Source organism: Somniosus microcephalus, chromosome 1, assembly GCF_052327205.1.
Source record: "Somniosus microcephalus isolate GS21.2 chromosome 1, FLI_Smic_1.0, whole genome shotgun sequence".
NCBI lineage: Eukaryota > Metazoa > Chordata > Chondrichthyes > Squaliformes > Somniosidae > Somniosus > Somniosus microcephalus.
Genome location: NC_140987.1, coordinates 258973857 through 258995035, shown reverse-complemented (window position 1 = coordinate 258995035; position 21179 = coordinate 258973857). Strand labels below are relative to the sequence as shown.

The 21179-nt window shown below is 46.0% G+C and overlaps 1 protein-coding gene across 1 annotated transcript in view; it reads left to right on the top strand.

Moving 5' to 3' along the window:
• The first annotated feature begins 9415 nt into the window (after window positions 1–9415).
• Window positions 9416–21179, top strand: part of LOC147124762 (thioredoxin-like) — a 29485-nt gene continuing 17721 nt past the window's right edge. The window contains exons 1-2 of the mRNA XM_085992814.1: window positions 9416–9633; window positions 14999–15103. Of these exons, the coding sequence (XP_085848940.1) occupies window positions 9607–9633; window positions 14999–15103 (132 nt within the window). The 5' untranslated portion in view covers window positions 9416–9606. The remainder of the gene's footprint in view (window positions 9634–14998; window positions 15104–21179) is intronic.

Below are 21179 nucleotides of genomic sequence, written 5' to 3'. Positions count from 1 at the left end.
AATCCCTGCAGTACCCTGTGAGTCCCAGGAAGGATCTTACCCCCGTTACCGCGGTCGGGGCAGGTAGCTCCTGTACTGCCTTCCTCCTCGCCTCATCGATGGCCCTCTCCCCAGCACGCACGGTCAGCCCGAGGAATTTTACTACCTGCTGGCCGATCTGTGCTTTCTTGCGATTAACCTTGAACCCAGCTTCCTTTAACAGACTCAGCAGCTCAGCCAGCAGTGGGCCATGCTCCTCCCCCTCGTTGGAGAACAAAAGCAGGTCATCCACGTACTGCACAAGCTGCTGCGGTCTGCTGAACCCCTTTAAACAGTTGGCCATGCATTGGTGGAAAATAGAAAGACTGTTGTGAAATCCCTGGGGAAGGCAGGTCCATGTGTACTGCTGACCCTTGAAAGTGAATGCGAACTTATACTGGTCCTCCCTTTTGAGAGGGATAGACCAGAATCCGTTTGAAATGTCCAGCACCGAGAATGTTTTCGCGGATGCTGGGATACTCCCGATCAGGTCGGCTACGGCTGTGATGGTGGGGGCACAGGCTGGGATGTTCTTGTTAAGAACCCAATAGCCCACAGTGGCTCTCCACGAATTGTCCGGTTTCCTAACCGGTCAAATTGGAGAGTTCACATGGGTCGCTATGTGTCTCAACACACCCTGCTCAACCAGTGATCCCACTGCCGTCTCTAAATCCGCCTCTGCCTCTCTGGGGAAGTTGTACTGTTTCTGTGGTCGGGCCATGGGGTCTCCTTCTACTCTGACCTCCACCCCTATTACCCTCCCACAGTCATGCTTGTGTGTAGCGAATGCCATGAGGTTGGCTCGCACATCCGCTATCTACTTCGCCGGGGTAGAAGTGACCAAAAGTTCAAGGTCATAACTACCCTTGGGCTTCATCATGCACACAGTTCCCTTGCCTTGCTTCCCTGGTATAACTACCACCTCCTTCTCCTTTCCCGTGCATACTGCCCCCCAAAGACAGTGATTCCGGAAATCCACCAATATCTTGTGGGCCAGTATGAAGTCTGCCCCCAAAGTGCCTATTCCCTCCTGCTCCCACCGCATCAGGACACATTTCCACTCCGTATGGAGTGTGCCCAGATCGATGGCTAGTGGGATGGAGAAAGACCCAGCCTGTTCGTTCCCAGTGAACCCGACTAAGTTATATGGGACCCCGCTCGATAGAGGTGATGTGGTCGGGTTATCCGCATAGGCAATGGTGCTTGAAGCTCCAGTGTCCAGCAGATAGGTCCCTTGCACCTTCTCCACCCCCATCTTCACGCACGGTCTCTTCCATGCATCATAACTTAGTGGGCACAGGTAAACGGGCTGAGAAGCCCCTAGTCATGGGTCGGGATTGTTCGGGGCGGATGGGAGTTTGCTGCCCGCTGCCGCGTCCACCCTTCCCTGCCCTGCCGGAAAGACTGCGCGGAGAGCAGCCACTAAGACCGTGAACGGATCAGTGCTGCTTCCTGCCACAGCTGCGGCTTTCTGCACTGACGCTGGAGGATCCCCTTTCCCGCTCCTTTTGTCAGAGACTGGGCAGTCTCTCCTCCAGTGCTCTTTACTCCCGCACCCATAACAACCCTGCTTCTTCTCTGAGCTACCCCCTTCCTGGTGCCACTCTCTTCTAACGTTGCCTCCACTAGGCTTTAACTCGTGTACTCTGCCCTTTGGTTTGTCATCCTCACCCCTACCATTCTTAAGAGAGAGTTAACTGCCGGATCACACTCTCTTCTGTGGTCTGGGGATCCCTGGAATCGAACCACCCCTCTGCTTTGGCCTTGATCCTGGGCAGGCTGTTCGCCACCAGGGTCCTCAGCCAATGAGCCCAAGGCTCCCCTTGCAGCTGAGCCCAGTCGGGCACCCACGCACAGGCACTCCGGTAGACGGGCCAAAGCCTGTCCGCGAAAGCCTGCGGTGCCTCCCCAGCTGACTGTAGTGTCCTTTCCACTCGGGAGAAGGGACTTCCATCATTGAGGCCCATAGCCTCTACGATGTCATCCTTTATCCCCTCTAACGTACCCTGCCCCCTCTTGCTACCCGCTGAGAGCGACTGGTACAACCTACTATCCAGGGAAAATAAAAGTAATTTGGCTGTCTCAGCTTCGTTACAATTATTGATCCCCCCCATCTGCTCCACATCTATAAAATGGACAGATGGGTCCCCTGTGCTGGTCAGGTTAGAGACCATTGCCTGCAGCTGGGGGGTCGTATACGGGGCCACGAAGTCACTCTGCAGTGCTCCTTGCTCTTGACCGTCTACGGGCGCACCGTATTTCTGCTGCCGGACAGGGCACATGGGTCCTGGTCCCGGCACTTCGGGCGGTGGTCGAGCGTTCTCCTCTGCCTCACAGTCCTCCTTATCTACCTCCTCCTCTTCCTCATCTACCCAGGCCACTCCCGGAGCTACCAAGCAGACCATCCCTTTGGCCTTAGATAGAGCATCAGTCAAAGTCCTGATCTGCTCCTGGCAAGGACCATGATTACCCTTATCAAACCCTCCAGTGCTGGCAACTCTGTATGCCACCTGAATATCCTTCAACTGCTCTCCCAGAACCTTTACCTCACTCGACAAGCGAGCGTTCTCCTCCCTAACCACCCTCTCATTCCCCTTTGCCTCAGTTACCTGGCATTGCAGGAACTCCTTATGGTTACGGAAGGTTTCCTCCTGGCTTATTCTTCCCTGCTTCTCATCCCTTAGCTCCGTGCCTAACCTGCTCCCTACTACAGCACTTGCATTTGACTGTGCCTCAGAATCCCTGAGCTCTGCCTCTAACTTCGCAACCTGCTTATCTAGCAGTTGGACTTGTCTTTGTAGACAGATGAGCCATATCGCCTTTTCAAAGCTGCGCCTATGCTCCTTACCCTCCATCCATTCTGCCGCTGCGTCCACCGGACGCTCAGCACACAACAAGCCTAGCACCCACTTCTTAGTGACATTAACCTTCTTAAACACATATGAAGAAATCCTTTCCTCCATTTGGGATCTTTCGCCAGAAGCGCTGTCCATGACAGATTTACACTCCTTTAACCCAGGTTCTGCCACTGGTCGCCAAGAGCTGTAAGCGGCTTTTGATCCTAGCCCAATTGCTAGATGGACGGTTCGAATCGTCCCCGCCTTATGAAAGTTCTATACCCGGGAATTATTATTCAGAGTGTAAATGAAATAAGTCACGGACAGGAATGCTTCGGCGAAAAATCAAACTTATATTTATTTGGTCTAACATACACTGGCTAAAACATGCACTACTAAACGAAATCACTGTCTCTGTGGAGAATAAAATCCAGGTTACAAACAACATACATACAGTACAAAACTGGGGACTATAACAAGCAGTAATTCCCTTGTTGCTATGGTGGGCTCTAATTCCACCCCTACCAACGAATCACCCAATCGCATAAACCCCTTCACCTGGCTGAACCAAACGAAGCTCCCACTCTCGGAATAGCCCAAAAACTTCACTTCTGAGAAAACACTGAGCCCTTACAGCTCATGGGTTACCAGCTTGGGACACTTGAGACCGTGCTTACCCCCACACGCGGTCGGTTTCGGTCGCTCCGCTCGGAGGCTTCTCTGGTACTTCTTGTTAGGTCGATCTTGTTGGAGCGGGAGCGAGAGAGAGAGAATGGTGGAAAAGAATCTATCTTTTATAGGAGTCTGGCTACCCCTATCTTTCCCGCCAATCTTTAAAATCCTTTTGTTTCTAAGCACTCCGGTGCTTAATCAGTGATGGGTCATCCTCGGACCCATGAGTATTCCATGACTGGATTAATGACCCTAAGTCTGGGACATATCTTTCGGTCTTTGTGTTGGGAAAAAAAACTGGCTCCTTTTCGGCTGGCTGAGGCCAGTGGGTTCATTGTTCTGCTTCTCTTCTGAGATGGAGGTGAGAAGTCAAAACATCAGCGAAATGGCTTAACACATTCAGGGCGATCCCACCACAGGGAAAACACCCTCAGCCCATAAAGTCCACAAAAATATTCTCGACTGAATCCATTCTTCAAACAGAGACTTTGCGATCTCTTCATTTTGAACTCTCAAATGGGATAACAGACTCGCTTTAATCAGGCAAAGCGATTCTCGGCTTCAGAGGTGGCTCTGTAGTCTCCAACTCTTTGTACCTCGGGATCAAAGGTATTTGATATTAGTGGATATCCTGTAGAAAACTTTAAGAACTGTAAAACTGTAGCGAAGTTAAAATTTGAAAGTAAGATTCTCTGTTAAAAAGATCGTATGTTTTCTCTTTTTGGAACTGTTAGTGTTGCAATTGACTCACCAACTGTAAATTGCATGTCGGTTCTTTAATAAATCTATATATTTTTAGAATTGTCTCACATGAGACTTCTGTATCAAAAACTCGCAAACTCAATCTCTGTACACTCTTTGGTGGAGAGTTACAGAATTCTGGGTGAGTTTTCCGGACCCTCATAATATCCAGAACGTTACAGTCTAGCTAAACTTATTAAAAGCGCTATCTGGAGGACGGTAACATTCTCGGGTTGTTCCTTTCCTTTAGGGAGAGATAGTCCGGACCTTTAGACACAATTAAGCATCTTTAGGATTCGGCTACCTCAAACTTTAGTTGAAAGTGAACGTCTGAGAAATACGCATGATCCGGGGTAGCCCTAAAGGGGCTAGGACTAGTAAATATCCCTTCTCTCTCTCTGTCCCTTCCTGACCCACTCTGCTTGTTTTTACCCGAACTCTACTCTGCTTTAGAGCCTTGACATGTCTCTCACTGCTTTTAAATGTACTCTTTCCTGAATCCTCCCACCGCCCCCCCGCCATCATTAGTTTAAAGCCCTGTCTACAGCCCTAGTTAATCGGTTCGCCAGGACACTGGTCCCAGCCCAGTTTAAGTGGAGCCCGTCCCAACGGAACAGCTCCCTCTTTCCCCAGTACTGGTGCATGTGCCCCATGAACTGAAACCCCTTCCTCCCACACCACTCTTTGAGCCAAGCATTTAAACCTGTAATCTGTTTGTCGCTATGCCAATTTGCGCGTGGCTCAGGTAACAATCCAGAGATAATTACCTTTGAGGATCTGCTTTTTAATTTGGAACCTAGCTCCTCAAACTCCCTCAGCAGAACCTCATTCCTAGTTCTACCTATGTCGTTGATTCCTACGTGGACCATGACAACTGAATCCTTCCCCTCCCACTCCAAGGGCTAGATTTGTGTTCTAATTATGTGTTAGATTTCAGGAGATGGTTCTATTCCTGTTCCTGGCTGGGGTGGAGATCACCTTTTACAGAAGGTAAGTACTGTAGAACATATAGGGACAGTGATCTCCTGGACGAGTTTCGATCGCCTAGATGGGTCGGAGAGGAATTTCCCAGATTTTTTTCTCCCAAATTGGCCATTGGGTTTTTTATCTGGTTTTTCGCCTCTCCCAGGAGATCACATGGGTTTGGGAGGGATGTAGAGTGATAGTAGATTTGAGGTTAGGATCAGATCAGCCATGATCTTATTGAATGGTGGAGCAGGCTCGAGGGGCCGATTGGCCTATTCCTGCTCCTATTTCTTCTGTTCTTCTGTTCTTATTTTCGTGGAGCCGTCAGGCGGGGTTTCAGGCATGTGGGGGGGGGGAGGGAAGTCCCGAATTTGGGGGTCCCGACACCATCCCGCCCCACGTAAGTTTCAGGGGCGGCGGGTACCCGCCCCGCACTGGGACCCGCCAAAACCAGGCGGGAAGGGATTAGTGCCAATTAACTGCCTGTTAACAGGTAGTTAACAGGCAGTTTTTAGCCTAATCCCTATTTTGAGGGGTTTCGTGTGGGTTTCCCAACGGCTCCAAACCACGCCAGGTTAGAGCAGGCGGGCCGTCGGGTTGAAGGAGTTGGAGGGGTCGCGATGTCGGTGCTCAGGTGAGTGATGGGTGCATGAGTGTAAAGGTAAGTGTGTTTGGTGTGTCTAAAGTGTGTAAAGAACTTTTACTTACCTGTACTTACCTTCACAGCCCTTCTTCCTGCAGGCGTCGGGAGCCCATCACTCACCCGGAACTTAAAGCTGAATGGCTGCGATCTGTCAAAAGTGACAGCCTGCAGCTTTGCGTGCCGGTGAGAGTTCTAACTGAGTCTGTGCAGAATGACTCATGGTAGAACTCAGACTGTCAGTGTTTCACAGCTTCAAACAGCTATGAAACACTGATATTTCATCTGTCAAAAACTCTTGACAGATGAAATTGCAGTTTGTGACGTCACCTGTTGCCGGGTGGCCCTTAATTGGCCTGCTGAGCCCGCTGGGTGGGCTCAACAAGGTCGATCAAGGGAAAATCGTGCGGATTGGCCGGACGTCAGAAACCCGAAAGGGGAAGTCCCGCCTTCTTCCCGACAGGTTCGGGAAAATCTACCCCAAGTTCTTCTCCAGCCGCGAGGAGATGTCTTTAACCCAGGCAACACAACCTTTGGAACTCTCGGTCGCGGCTGGTCCCCCTGACTATACTGTCCCCTACCACAAATATGTTCCCTTTCACTCCCCCCACTTGAATTGCCTCCTGCACCATGGTGCCATGGTCAGCTTGCTCATCCATCCTGCAGGCTTTTCCCTCATCCACACAGGCAGCAAGAACCTCATACCTGTTGGACAAGGGCAAAGGCTGAGGCTCCTCCAGCATTGCACCTGGGGTCCCCTTACCTGTCTGAGTTCCAGTCACACCCTCCTGTCCCCGACCACTAACCAGACCTGTACCACTACCTAACCTAAGGGGTGTGACTGCCTCCTGGATCAAAGTGTCCAGGTAACTCTCCCCATCCCTGATGCCCCGCAATGTCTGCACCTCAGACTCCAGCTCAAAAACTCTGAGCTGAAGTTCCTCAAGATGCAAGTACTTATTGCAAACATGGTTGGCCGGGATCACAATGCTCTCCACAAACTCCCACATGGTGCAGTTGAGGCACACCACCTACACTGCCATCCCTATATGATCTTGTTTTATTTAATTAAATTTATAATTAGGTAACTTAGTTTACAGTGTAGTTTCTTGACTACTTACTTGATCTAGATTAAGTTAAGGGTGCTGCAATTAAATATCTACCTATAACACAAAGCACTGCAAGTAGTGTAGGCAAAAAGCAGCAATGCCTTCTCCCTCTTCTCTGAATTCCCACTCTTTCCAAATAAAACACTGTTCAAGTCCACTCCGTTTAATCCCACTCTGAAAGAGCTACATTTATTTCGGTGAGGCAAACAATATTATTTTGTCCATACTTTTAATTAATGGCATTGTGTAAAACATAATGATGAGTGAGATTGAGAAGTGGTACTAATAAAGAGTGCCTTATCATTAAAGTTATGGCATTGTAGGAAATTGTTGGATTTAAGAGATGTACAAGATAAGGGACACCAAGTAAAATATGTTTAGTACTGCACAAATAGAGGAATATTCATCATAAGACAGGTGGATTGCTGATCTTATATTAATTGAATGAGGACATTGATAACTTGAATGATGGATGTAAACATGAGATCTAGAAGGTTTCAGGTTCAGTTCTCATTCTGAATTACCTGGTTTCACCTGGGTTGATAGTAGTGCACTTACTTTAGGAGTGAAAAATTGCGTTTGGGAATGGAAAATTGTTCAAGAGTTTGTGCTGCTATAATTCTGGTTATCTTGCCACGCCCGCTGAAAGTGCATGTGTGGGCGTTGGGCAACAACAACAACAACTTGTATTTACATAGTGTCTTTAATGTAGTAAAATATCTCAAGGCACTTCATCGGAGCATTATCAAACAAAATTTGACACTGAACCACATAAGAGATATTAGGGCAGAAAAGAGGTAAGTTTTAAGGAGCATCTTAAAGAAAGGAGAGGTTAGAGAGGCGGAGAGGTTTAGGGAGGGAATTCCACAGCTTAGGGCCTTGGCAGCTGAAGGCACGGCCGCCAATGGTGGAGCGATTAAAACCGGGGATGCTCAAGAGGCCATAAATAGAGGAGCGCAGATATCTCAGAGGGTGGTAGGCAATGTTCCTTTAATTCTTTTTTTGGGTGCGTGGCCCCTTTAAGGGGGTGCACGGCTCATTCAAAATAGCACGCATGCACAGTTTTTGCCATTGAAAAGCCAGTGAGCCAGCTGCACGGGAGGTCCAGAGCGCTGCACGACCGTGCAGCTTAAGGGGAACATTGGTTGTAGGGCCGGAGGAGATTACAGAGATAGGGAAGGGCAAGGCCTTGGAGGGATTTGAAAACAAGGATGAGAAGTTTAAACTCGAGGCAGTGTTTAACCAGGAGCCAATGTAGGTCAGCGAGCACAGGTGTGATGGGTGAACAGGACTTGATGTGAGTCAGGACACGGGCAGCAGAGTTCTGGATAAGCTCAAGTTTACAAAGAGTAGAATGTGGGAGGCCAGCCAGGATTGTGTTGGAATAGTCAAGTCTAGAGGTAACAAAGGCATGGATGAGGGTTTCAGCAGCAGATGAGCTGAGGCAGGGGTGGAGAAGGGCGATGTTACAAGGACAAGATCAAGTCGACTATGATATCTCCACCGCTGAATAGCTTGTTGACACTGTACATCAAGACTCTTACAGGAACAATAGCCACTTGGGTAAGTCACAAGAGGGTGCACTGATAGCATTATGATATTTCCAATAGACCTGGATTTACAAAAATATTACAGAGAAAAAGACAAATTCAAGACATACTTGGACAAAGCAGCCCGCTTGATTGGCGCCCCATCCACCACCGGCGTACCATGGCTGCAGTGTGTACCATCTACAAGATGCACTGCAGCAACTCGCCAAGGCTTCTTCGGCAGCACTTCCCAAACCCATGACCTCTTTCACCTCGAAGGACAAGGGCAGCAGGTGCAGGGGAACACCACCACCTCCACGTTCCCCTCCAAGTCACACATCATCCTGACTTAGAAGTATATCGCCGATCCTTCATCGTCGCTGGGTCAAAATCCTGGAACTCCCTCCCTAACAGCACCGTGAGAGTACCTTCACCACACAGACTGCAGCGGTTCAAGAAGGCGGCTCACCACCACCTTCTCAAGGTCAATTAGGGATGGGCAATAAATGCTGGCCTTGCCAGCGACGGCCACATCCCATAAACGAATTTAAAAAAATACTGTATCCTAAAAAGTAAAGAAAAAGCCCACGATAACGTTGCAAGAAATTGAAACAAAAGAAATTACAAAAAAATCTTTGGCTTGATTTAGCTGTCCATTTCTGGGGCCACGTTTTACAAATCTATAGCACTAGAGAATAAACACAAGTTATATTGAAACACCGAGCTATGCTTGTTGTATATGTAAATATGCGAGACCCACAGACACAGGCTACATATAACGAGAATATCTCAGAAAACTTGGAATGAACACGGGTGCAACTAAGCAAACAACCGTTCAGGATACAACTGGCTTTAATATAAAACACTCAACAGGCTGGGTGCAAATAAAAATTGCACCAAGTCCTCCTTGCATTTAAAATCACTTCATACAATATCCCAGCGTGCAACGCCACGCCGCACCTGCTGCTTGGTGGAATTAGCCCGCCCCACTCACCGGCGCAGATTGCATACAGAGCTGTCCAGTAACGGTGCAGTGCTTTGGTTTGCTAGCAGCTTTACAGCCTGGTCGTGGTGTGTAGGTGCGGAGACTGAAGATGGGAGTCCGTGTGCTTGAGAACCAGGTTAGCAACGTTTTCGCACATTTGCGAGTGTTCCATGCCATCCCCTCCCCCGGCCTCGAGGCGCTTTTGCGAGTGTTCCGTTTCTCCCCGGGCGGCGGTCTCGAGGCGCTTTGATTCATTGATTGTCTGTCTCGGGCTCCGGCCGGCTTCCGCGCCTCTCCTGTTGGGACTCGAGCCATTTTCGCCGTCGCAATTTTCCGTTAGTCAAAGGGTCGGAGAGATGATTTGGGCGGGGGGGGGGGGAGGAAACATTTTTAAAATTGCGGTTAAAAATAATCTCTTTAACCCCCCCCCCCCCCTCTCTTTCACAATCATCAGAAGAGTTTCGTTGACACGATGTTCGACCTCCTTGGATTTGCAGAACGATAGTGGACAAAATGTCGTTTTGTAGTGGGTTTTTGTGGGGAATGGGACAACCGGACCGCATGGATGAGACCTTGCGATGGTTTCTGCGCTGGACTCGGATCTTGTAACGTTTCAACTTCGTACTTTTTTAAAATCTCCTTTTAAAATATTTGTTTAATTGAAGGGGATGATCACTCCGCACGCTGGCCTTTGGAATAAATGACTGCAGGAACCCGTTATTGAGCCTTTTCCCAATTTTTAGATCTAAATTTGACCCGAGCTTAAGTTAAAATAAGTGACCAGTGACTTGTTTTGACACGGTCATATCGATTCAGTGCTTCTCTGAGAATAAACACACCTTAAGAGTTATTTTCTAATGAATTTCATACCGGTTGAAGTGTTTTTGAAACGAACATTATTGATTGGCTCCTGGTCTACAAGTCCTTAAATTCAAAATTCTCATCGTTAAATCTCTTCATCCTTCCCCTAGCGTAACTTTTCCAGCCCCATAACCTCCCCCTCTGCTCCCAAACTCTCCATCCTTCTAACTCTGGGTTCTTGCATATCCCCCTACCTTCAGTCAAGCTGACCCCCGTCTCTCCAGAAGCTGCTTAATTTTTATAATTGTGGAGTCTCAAATTTCTCCATTATGATAAAAATTACAATTTTTAAAAAAGCTTAAGTTTGTTCATGATATTTCAGATTCTACCTTATCCCCATGCGCGAGTCCCAATCTTTATAATATTTCTTAAGTCTGGATAAAAGCAGCTTCTCGTTTCCTGTCTGAGAATTCTGCAATGCGACTGGCTGCTTAGATAGCTTGTTGCCGTCACTGCAGCACTAGGCTCGGGATTCCCATTACAGAGCGCTGAAATCAATTGAACGTCAAAAGGCAAACTTCTTGCCACGGATCTCTGTGGGCAGCTTTCTTCAGGACCAGCAGCGAGCGCCTTTGTTTCGCCGCTGACTGCAAATTATGGGCCATTGTTTTTATGGTGCAAGTAATGGGAAGTTGATAGTGGTACTGCAAAGCTGGTATTACAGCTATGGTTTTTTTTTTAAGTTCAGCATTTGTTTTTAACACATTGTACAAAGCCTGGAAGAGAGAGCTCTGATGCACTCGGTGCAGAGGCTATACCAGGGCTGAGCATTTTGGGCAGATTCCAGGAATAATTTTGTATCCAGATTGTTCAGTAACAAGTTTCGCAGTAATTATTTTGACCACTTAAGTAGATACTGATTCTGTCCTAGTCATTTTTTAACCAGACCTTTTACTTGTAGGTGGTCAGATTTACTTTTGTGATCTGTTGGTTAAAATTTGAGCATCATTTATGATTTAGTGGGCTGACCACCTTAAGAACTTGCATTTTGATAGGGCCATATTGGGATAATTCCTTTTTAATACCAATTCAAAAAGCTAGCAGTAGTAATGTGTGTGACAATTAAACTTAATTTATTGTTTCAAAGCATTCATCTTAAGAGAGTACATAGAGCAGTACACACAGTCCTACATCTGGAATCGTGTAAAGAACTTCCTGGGAATTGAGCGATGCCAACCTAGGAAAGTTTCGGCTAGTTGAGATGTAGCTACTGTTTCTGCAACGACTGAAACCCTTCAGAAGTAAAGACCTCCGCAACTGTCTCCGGCTCTGATTTATTCCTTGTGCATTCCAACTGAAATTCCACCCTTCATGTTTCGGATCCACCTATGATTACAGATATCTCCAGGATATTCAGCATTCCTCGAACCACTGCTCTCGCCGCATCCTGAGATCCACGCTCTTGACCTCTCTTCAGCAGCACACACTCACTCTTTTATATCAAAGCTGTCCTGGTCTGCAGTTCATCCATTGCCTCATCCGGTGCTTTAACAAAAGACTTTTTATCTTCCTTTCAGGTGTCGAGGATTGCAAGTTTCAACAACTCTTGAATACCAATGCCCCTCCGGAAACCTTTTTCCTCCGGCCCCATCTTCCAATCTCGACCCATGCCATATTTTCACTTTCCCTTCTGACCCCCAAATTATCAGTCCTCAGTGAAAGCCTCAGCTTCATCCCCCTTATGCCCCCACCTCTTAATTTTGAGCTCGGCACCCACTTCTTTACCCCGGACACACACTTTCTCCACCCACCCCCCGCCGACCCTTTCTCCCGTCTTCAGAATTCTCGTTCCACCTGGACCCTCTTGCCCTCTCTAAATCTTTTCATTGGGTACTGCCAGCGTGACATTGGTCATCTCAATTTCTCTGCTTCCCTCACTCACACTTAACTTGCCTCCCTCTGAACTTGCAGCGCTCCGTTCTCTGATCCCATCCTAACCTTGTCATTAAACCTGCTGTTGTAGTTTGGCGAACCGACCTCTACCTTGCGGAGGCTGAATGCCAACTCTGACACTTCCGCCTACCTCCCCCGGACCATGACCCCGACACTGAACATCAAGCCATCGTTTCTAAGACCATCACTGACCTCATATCCTCTGGAGATCTTCCCTCCAAGGCCGCCAACCCCATAGTCTCCCATCCCCGCACAGCCCACTTCTACCTCCTTCCCAAGATCCACAAACCGGACTGCACTAGTAGACCCATTGTTTCAGCCTTTTCTTATTTCTTCCTATCTCGACCCTTTTTTCCCCCCCTTGTCCAGTCTCTTCCTACCTACATCTTCAACGTCCTCCGCCACTTTAACAGTTTCTTGGCCCTAACCATCTCTTTTTCACCATGGAGGTCCAATCCCTCAGCTGCTCAATCTCCAACCAGGTGGCCTGAGGGCGCTCTGCTTCTTCCTTGAACAGAGGCTCAACCAGTCCCCAACCATCACACCACCCTCTGGCTGAACTTGTTCTCGCATTGAACCACTTCTCTTTTGACTCTACTCGCTTCCTCCAAATAAAAGGTGTTGCTATGGGAACCCATATGGGTCCTGGCTATGCCTGCCTTTTCGTGGGGTATGTAGAACATTCTTTGTTCCAGTCCTATTCGGGTCCCCTCCCTCACTTTTTCCGGTACATTGATGACTATCGGTGCCTTTTCCTGAATTTGGCCCCAAACTGGAAAATGTCATCAACTTTGCTTCCAATTTCCACCCTTCCCTCACCTTCACATGGTCCATCTCCTACTCTTCCCCTCCTTTCCTCGATTTTGCTATCTCCATTTCTGGGGATACTCCATTTCTGGGGATAGGCTATCAACAAGTATCCACTATAAGCCCACTGACTCCCACAGCTACCTTGACTACACTTCCTCCCACCCCACTTCCTGTCACATCTATTCCGATGATGCCATCTTCCATACCAGTGCTTCCAATATTTCTTCCTTTTTCCTCAGCTGAGGATTTCCCTCCACCGTGGTTGACGGGGCCCTCGACCGTGTCCATTCCATTTTCTGCTTTTGCCCTTTCTCGCTTCCCAGAGCCATGATCGTGTTCCCCTTGTCCTCAACTTCCATCACACCAGCCTTCACATTCAACGAATAATTCTCCACCATTTCTGCCACCTCCAGTGTGATCCCACCACCAAACACATCTTCCCCTCTCCTCCCGTTTCAGCATTCCGAAGGGACCGTACCCTCCAACACCCTGGTCCACTCCTCTCATCACCCCTTCCCACGGCACCTTTCCATGCAAGCACGGGAGATGCAGCACCTGCCCTTTTTCCTCTTCCCTTCCCAGAAGAAGCAGCAATTTACTTCTTGTACTTTCAATTTAGAATACTGTATTCGCTACTCGCGATACAATCTCCTCGACATTGGGGAGACCAAACTTGGATTGGATGACCACTTTGCAGAACACTTCCGTTCAGTTTACAAGTGTGACCCCGAGCTTCTGATTTCCTGTCATTTTAATTCTCTGGACTGCTCCCACTCTGTCCTCAGCCTCTTGCACTATTCCAATGAAGCTCAAGGAACAGCACCTCATCTTTTAGACACTTTACAGCCTTTTGGACTCAACATTGAGTTCAACAATTTCAGATCATAACCTCTGCCCTCTTTTCGGACAGCAGCTGTTCCTGATACTGAATTCCCATTTACACCACCTAGACCCATCTTTTGTATCTTTTTGTCCCATTACCATCTTTCGCCTCGCACCATCATCCCTTTTGTCATTCAATCTCTCCTGCCTACCACAGATCTTCCCTTTTGTTCTTTCCTGTCCCCCGCCCCTTTCCCTGCCTCTACTTGCTTAAAACCTGTTACATCTCTAACTGTTTCCAGTTCTGACAAAAGCCGTAGACCTGAAATGCTAACTCTGTTTCTCTCTTCACAGTTTTATATTTGTGAATTGGTCATTTTGAACCCCACAACTGCCTGTGAATTGTTTGATTATTCTCTTTTGATAATTACAAGCACATGTCCTCTGTCTTGAGTATCTAATTGAGCAGTCTCCCAACCTATAGTTCCGTACTATTTCCATACTGTATGCATGGAAATGTAGATTGCCGTGTATACGGAAGCAAGGATCTTCAGTTGCTTTTGTTTTGAGGCTATGTTACTTATCTCCATTAGTGTATATTGTAGCCCATGCCATCATCTCCTCTTTGGTAAGAGGTGGTCGTTGACCTAATAGAATTGTAAGACTATAAGGTGTCTAGAATGTACACTGAAGCTGCCATACATGTAGATGTCTGTTCATATATATTGTGATCACTTGATCTATCAAAGTTGCTTTTTTTTTTGGTACTATGTATTTAGAATCTTACAGCACAAAAGGAGGCCATTTGGCTCATCGTGCCTGTGCCTACTCTTTGAAAGAGCTATCCAATTAGTCCCACTCCCCTGCTCTTTCCCCATAGCTCTGCAATTTTTTCCTTGGAGGATAAAGAGGAATTTGAATAAATTAAGACTTTTGAGGTGGATAAAAACCTCCAATGGCAAATCCATATTTACAATATGTGGTTAAAGGAACGCCAAAGAACCCTTTTTGACAAACCATACACATTGATTCTGAGTAACAGTGTACGGAGACTGCGAGCTACAATGTGTTATGTAGGTTGAATGCCACTGATGCAATCCTATGCTATTTTTCAGAAAGATTTTGAAATGGTGCTAAAGGAGGCGGGATGCAAACTGGTGGTTATTGACTTCTCTGCAACATGGTGTGGGCCTTGTAAAGCGATCAAGCCACGGTTCCTTGTAAGTACTAATGAAATCAGTGATATTTCCAGAAAGCCTTTGAAGTTCCTCGAGAGGCTGCTGCATAAGCTTCGAATGATGAAGTAACAGGTACTTGTTAGGGAGTGGTGGAGTACTGAGTAGCGATTCAAACTCTGTGCAAAGTGGTCAGGTTTGCAGATGATGCCAAACTCGTGAAGGGCTGCAGCCAGGGACCTATAGAAGCCAGAGTAGCAGCAGATTCAATTTAATATAATTATAAGATACTACATTTGGTTGGGGGGGGGGGGGAAACGAAACGAAACATGAGTGACATTATGTAGCAGTAGCAAAAGGTGAAGTTGAAAGCGATCTAGGAGTCCATGTACGAAGAAGGGCTTCCAGGATTGTTAGGTAGCAGTTGAATGCAAAGATGTGTATTAAAAGGACCAGAGGAAGACTAACTACTGGTTTTGAAGGATGCTTTGTGTGCTTTTATTTTTTTTACATATTTTGTTGCCCACCTAATTGGTGAGAAGTCTTTGTGCCATGGGTTCTGGTACTGCCAAAATTTGTTTACATCCTCTAGATGTGAGAAATGGACTTTCCCTCTGGAATCTCTGTTTTTGGAAGGGAGAAGAGGAAGAGCAATCAAGGGATGCCAGGCAGACGTGCTCTGTAACTTGGAAGCACAGGCAGGGTGCATTTACATAAGAAATAGGAGCAGGAGTAGGCCAGATGGCCCATCAAGCCTGCTCTGCCATTCAATAAGATCATGGCTGAACCTCGCATTGTTCCAGGAATCCTGTGGTGAGACTGAGTTGTGCCTCTAATGATTTAATCTGACTTGCAACCACAGCATTACAAGTGATGCTGAAAGTCACTTCAGCCCTCACCTTTTATGCCTTTGGCTTATTGTAGGTATGCTACACTGCTGCATTATAGAGAAAGGTACCATGGAATGCCAAAGACTGCAATGTTTCTCATACTCATGTAGCATAATGTTCACTTCTCCAGCCTGAAACTGGGTTTGGTGCAGCACTGCTGTTACTTGATCCCAGTTTTCACATAGGTTCAAAGGTATTTCAACCCATTCTAAAGGCTGTATGGGTTTTTGCTCCTGGCCCCTGTTGAGTTAACCACCTTCCTCCTGTGATTCACAACAACACGCTTTGAGTAAGCACAAGACACTTGATAGTGGAGTATACAGAACAGACTTTATTCGTACAGCACAGGAGATCAATCTATACAGTGCAAAAGAGTAGCTTTGGGTTTTTCTCTCTCTCTCTCGAGCTCTCCAACTAATCTTGGAAAGCCATCCTTTTATACATTTCAGTTTGCATACTTCAAAGGTACATTTCACACTGGTTTATATGTTCTTGCATCTGCTCAAGAACAGCTTATTACGTAAACAGTCTTGGTTGTTTTACTTCAAATGTACTTTCCACAAACAAAACTTAGATGAAGGGACTGAATGTAAATTATCCAAGTTTGCTAATGATACAAAGCTAGAAACATAGAAGATAGGAGTAGGCCATTCGGCCCCTCGAGCCTGCTCCGCCATTCAATGTGATCATGGCTGATCATCCAAATTCAGTACCCTGTCCCTGCTTTCTCCCCATATCCCTTGATCCCTTTAGCCTTAAGAAATATATCCAACTCCTTCTTGAATATATTTAATGAATTGTCCTCGACTGCCTTCTGTGGAAGAGAATTCCACAGGTTCACCACTCTGGGTGAAGAAATTCCTCCTCATCTCTGTCCTAAATGGCTTACCCCTTATCCTTACTTAGACCCCTGGTTCTGGACTCCCTGACCATCAGGAACATCCTTCCTGCATCTAGTCTGTCTAGTCTTGTTAGAATTTTATAAGTTTCAATGAGATCCCCTCTTATTCTTCTAAACTCCAGCGAATACAAGCCCAATCGACCCAATTTCTCCTCGTACGTCATTCCTACCATCCAGGTATCAGCCTGGTGAATCTTCGCTGCACTCCTTCCATGGCAAGAACATCCTTCCTCAGATAAGGTGACCAAAACTGCACACAATACTCAAGGTGTGGTCTCACCAAGGCCCTGTACAACTGCAGCAAGACATCCTTGTTCCTGTACTCAAACCCTCTCGCTACGAAGGCCAACATACCATTTGCCGCCTTAACCGCCTGCTGCACCTGCATGCTTACCTTCAGCGACTGGTGCACAAGGACGTCCAGGTCTCGTTGCACTTCTCCCAATCTATTGCCATTCAGATAATCTGCTGCCTTACTTTTGACACCAAAGTGGATAACCTCGCATTTATCCATGTTATATTGCATCTGCCATGCTTCTGCCCAATCACCCAACCTGTCCAAATCATACTGGAGTTTCTCGGCATCCTCCTCACAGCACACATGCCCACCAAGCTTTGTGTCGTCTGCAAACTTGGAGATATTACATCTCGTTCCCTCGTCTAGATCATTAATATATATTGTGACTAGTTGGGGTCCAAGGACCGATCCCTGCGGTACCCCACTAGTCACTGCCTGCCACTTGGAAAAAGAGCTGTTTATTCCAACTCTTTGCTTTCTGTCTGCCAATCAGTTCTCTCTCCAAGTCAATACCTTACCCCCAATCCCATGTGCCTTAACTTTACACGCTAATCTCTTATGTGGGACCTTATCAAAAGCCTTCTGAAAGTCCAAATACACCACATCCACTAGTTCTCCCTTATCTATTTTACCAGTTACATCCTCAAAAAATTCCAGTAGATTAGTCAAGCACGATTTACCTTTTGTAAATCCATGTTGACTTTGTCCGATCCGGTCACTGTTTTCCAAGTGCTCTGCTATTACATCTTTTATAATGGACTCTAGCATTTTCCCCACTACCGATGTTGGGCTTACCGGTCTGTAATTCCCTGTTTTCTCTCTACCACCTTTTTTGAACAGTGGGGTAACATTAGCTACCTGCCAATCCATGGGTACTGTTCCAGAGTCAATCGAATTTTGGAAGATGACCAGCAATGCATCTACTATTTCTAGGGCCACTTCCTTAAGTACCCTAGGATGTAGATTATCAGGCCCAGGGAATTTATCGGCTTTCAATCCCGTCAATTTTCCTAACCATTTCCCTACAAATACTGATTTCTATCAGTTCCTCCCTTTCAGACCCTATGTTCCCCGACATCTCTAGGAGGTTATTTGTGTCCTCGTTTGTGTAGACAGAACCAAAGTATGTATTTAATTGGTCTGCCATTTCTTTGTTCCCCATTATAAATTCCCCTGATTCTGACTGCAAGGGACCTACGCTTGACTTCAATCTTTTTCTCTTCACATATCTATAAAAGCTTTTACAGTCAGTTTTTATGTTCCCTGAAAGCTTACATTCATACTCTATTTTCCCCCTCTTAATTAATCCCTTTGCCCTCTTTTTTGCTGAATCCTAAACTGCTCCCAATCCTCAGGTTTACTGCTTTTTCTGGCCAATTTATATGTCCTCTCCTTGGATCTTATGCTCTCCCTAATTTCCCTTGTTAGCCACGGTTGAGTCACCTTTTTTTGTTTTATTTTTATGCCAACTGGGATGAACAAGTTCTGTAGTTCATCCATGCGATCTTTGAATGTTTGCCATTGCCTATCCACCGTTAACCCTTTGAGTGACATTCCTCAATCAATCCTACCCAACTCGCGCCTCATACCATCGTACAGTAGTTTTCTTTATTTAAATTCAGGACCCTAGTCTCTGAGTCAACTACTTCACTCTCCATCTTAATGAAGAAGTCGATCATATTATGATTGCTCTGCCCCAAGGGGCCTCGCACAACAAGATTGCTAATTGCTAATTAATCCTAGGTGGGAAAGTCAGCTGTGAGGAGGACGTAAAGAGGCTGCAGAGAGATACAGACAGGTTGACCGAGTGGGCAAGAACATGGCAAATGGAATACAATGTGATGAGTGTAAAGTTATCCACGTTGGTAGGAAAAACAAAAGCAGGATATTTTTTGAATGGTGAGACTGGGGAATGTTTGCATTCAGAGGGACCTGGGTGTCCTTGTACATGAATCACAAAGTTAACATGCAGGTACAGCAAGCAATTAGGAAAGGAAATGGTTAGCTTTTGTTACAAGGATTAGAGTATGAGTAAAGAAGTCTTACTACAATTATACAGGGCATTGGTGAGGCCACAGCTGGAGTACTGTGTACAGTTCTGGTCTCCTTACCTAAGGAAAGACATACTTGCCTTTGAGGGAGTGCAATGAAGGTTCACTGGACTGGTTCCTGGGATGTGGGGATTGCCCTAATGAGAGATTGAGTAGACTAGGCCTATATTCCCTAGCATTTAGAAGAATGAGAGGTGATCTAATTGAAACATATAAAATTCTTAAGGGGCTTGACAGGGTTAATGCTGAGCAAATATTTCCCCTGGCTGGGGAATCTAGAACACGGGGCCACAGTCTCAGAATAAGAGGTCGGCCCTTTAGAACTGAGCTGAGGAGAAATTTCTTCACTTGGTTGTGAATCCTTGGAATTCTCTACCCCAGAGAGCTGTGGATGCTCAGTCGTTGAGTATATTCAAGACAGAGGTAGATATATTTTTGGGAACTAAGGGATATGGTGATTGGGAGGAAAAGTGGAGTTGAGGTAGAAGATCAGCCATGATCTTGTTGAATGGTGGAACAGGCTCGAAGGGCCAAATGGCCTATTCTAGCTCCTATTTCTTACGTTTTTATCTGTTCTCTGATCCTCTCGAACAGTTTATAGACTGCTTATTTACCTAACCACCCACTCTACTGTGGTTAATTGATCCTCTGCCTATGTTTATTACATTAGTCACTAAAGCTACACATTAGTTACTCGTGGTCATTGTTGCTCAAATCGCATCTCTTTGCACAGGCATCCCTTGTAGATGATCGACATCTGTAGTAGGACATAATGCATCCTTCCTTCTCATTGAAACCCTGCTGTTTTCCTGTTTATCTTAAAAAAAAAAAAAAAAAAAAAAAAAAAAAAAAAATCCTGTTGCACTATGACCAGTTGTAGTTATACAGGTCAGTTTGATTAGTAACCCTTAACTTTCCAACAGCCCCTGTGCAGTCACTTATCTTTTAAGTGGCTATATGCCTTTAAATTACATCCTCATGACAATTTCCTATTTCCCTCCCAATTAGATTCAAATGAAGGTGAAGCAAGACTGTAGAACATGGGTGGCATAGGTTCAAACTAGTTCAGGGTAAATTTAAGACTGAGGTCAGGATGAACCTCTTCGCACAGAGTAATCAATCCTTGAAATAGATTTCCAAGAAGGCCAGTGGAGGTGCAAAGTTTAGTAATTTAGGAGCTTATTGGATGTTTTTTGGCTGAATGAGAGAAGATAGGCCTCATCTGCATTCATCTTGAGTACTTAAGAGGACATCAGTGATCATCTGGGGAGCAGCTTAGTTTTGCACCTGTAAACTCTGTTTACAGTTGTCTTGCAGTTTCCTTTGTTCATATTGTGACTTAAGCCTGGTTTTAATATTGGGGTATTGTATGTGGTTTTCCAATGAATTTTCAGTTACATTAGCTTTTTGAAATTCTATTGGGCCAACTATTTATATCACTTTTGAATCACCCATAGTTTTCACCATCAGCTTGGATGTCTTTTTGTTTGTACATACTTTGGAGTGCACTTACTCTACTTAGAGATTTTTCTATTATCGGATGCCTGAGAACCAGGTGTGAGTGCATAGGAAAATAAATAACTACAGTCACATTCATTTCCTGTAATACATTTCAATAGGGCGATGACCTTTTTTTCCAGTTCTGAATTATTCAGTTGGCATAATTATGTGCGCAGCTAGAAACTACGCTGGTTGTTGTATTTAGTCACTTATTTTTATCGCTAAGCCAAAAATGATCAAGGTCCACAGTGCAGGGTACCACTGGTAAGGCTGTAAAGAGAGAGATAAGGTAGATCAGGAATTGGCAATTAGGCAATGGCAAATTTGAGTGTTGGCTTGAAGGTTGTGCAGAGAAGGAAAGATGGCTGTTTCACAGTTTTGAGATCCTGGGAAAGAATGAGTAAGAGTAGGAGACTGCACGGTGAGATGATGGATTGCTTTCAACATGAAGATCTGGGGGGAGGCAGAGTGTATTTGGAAC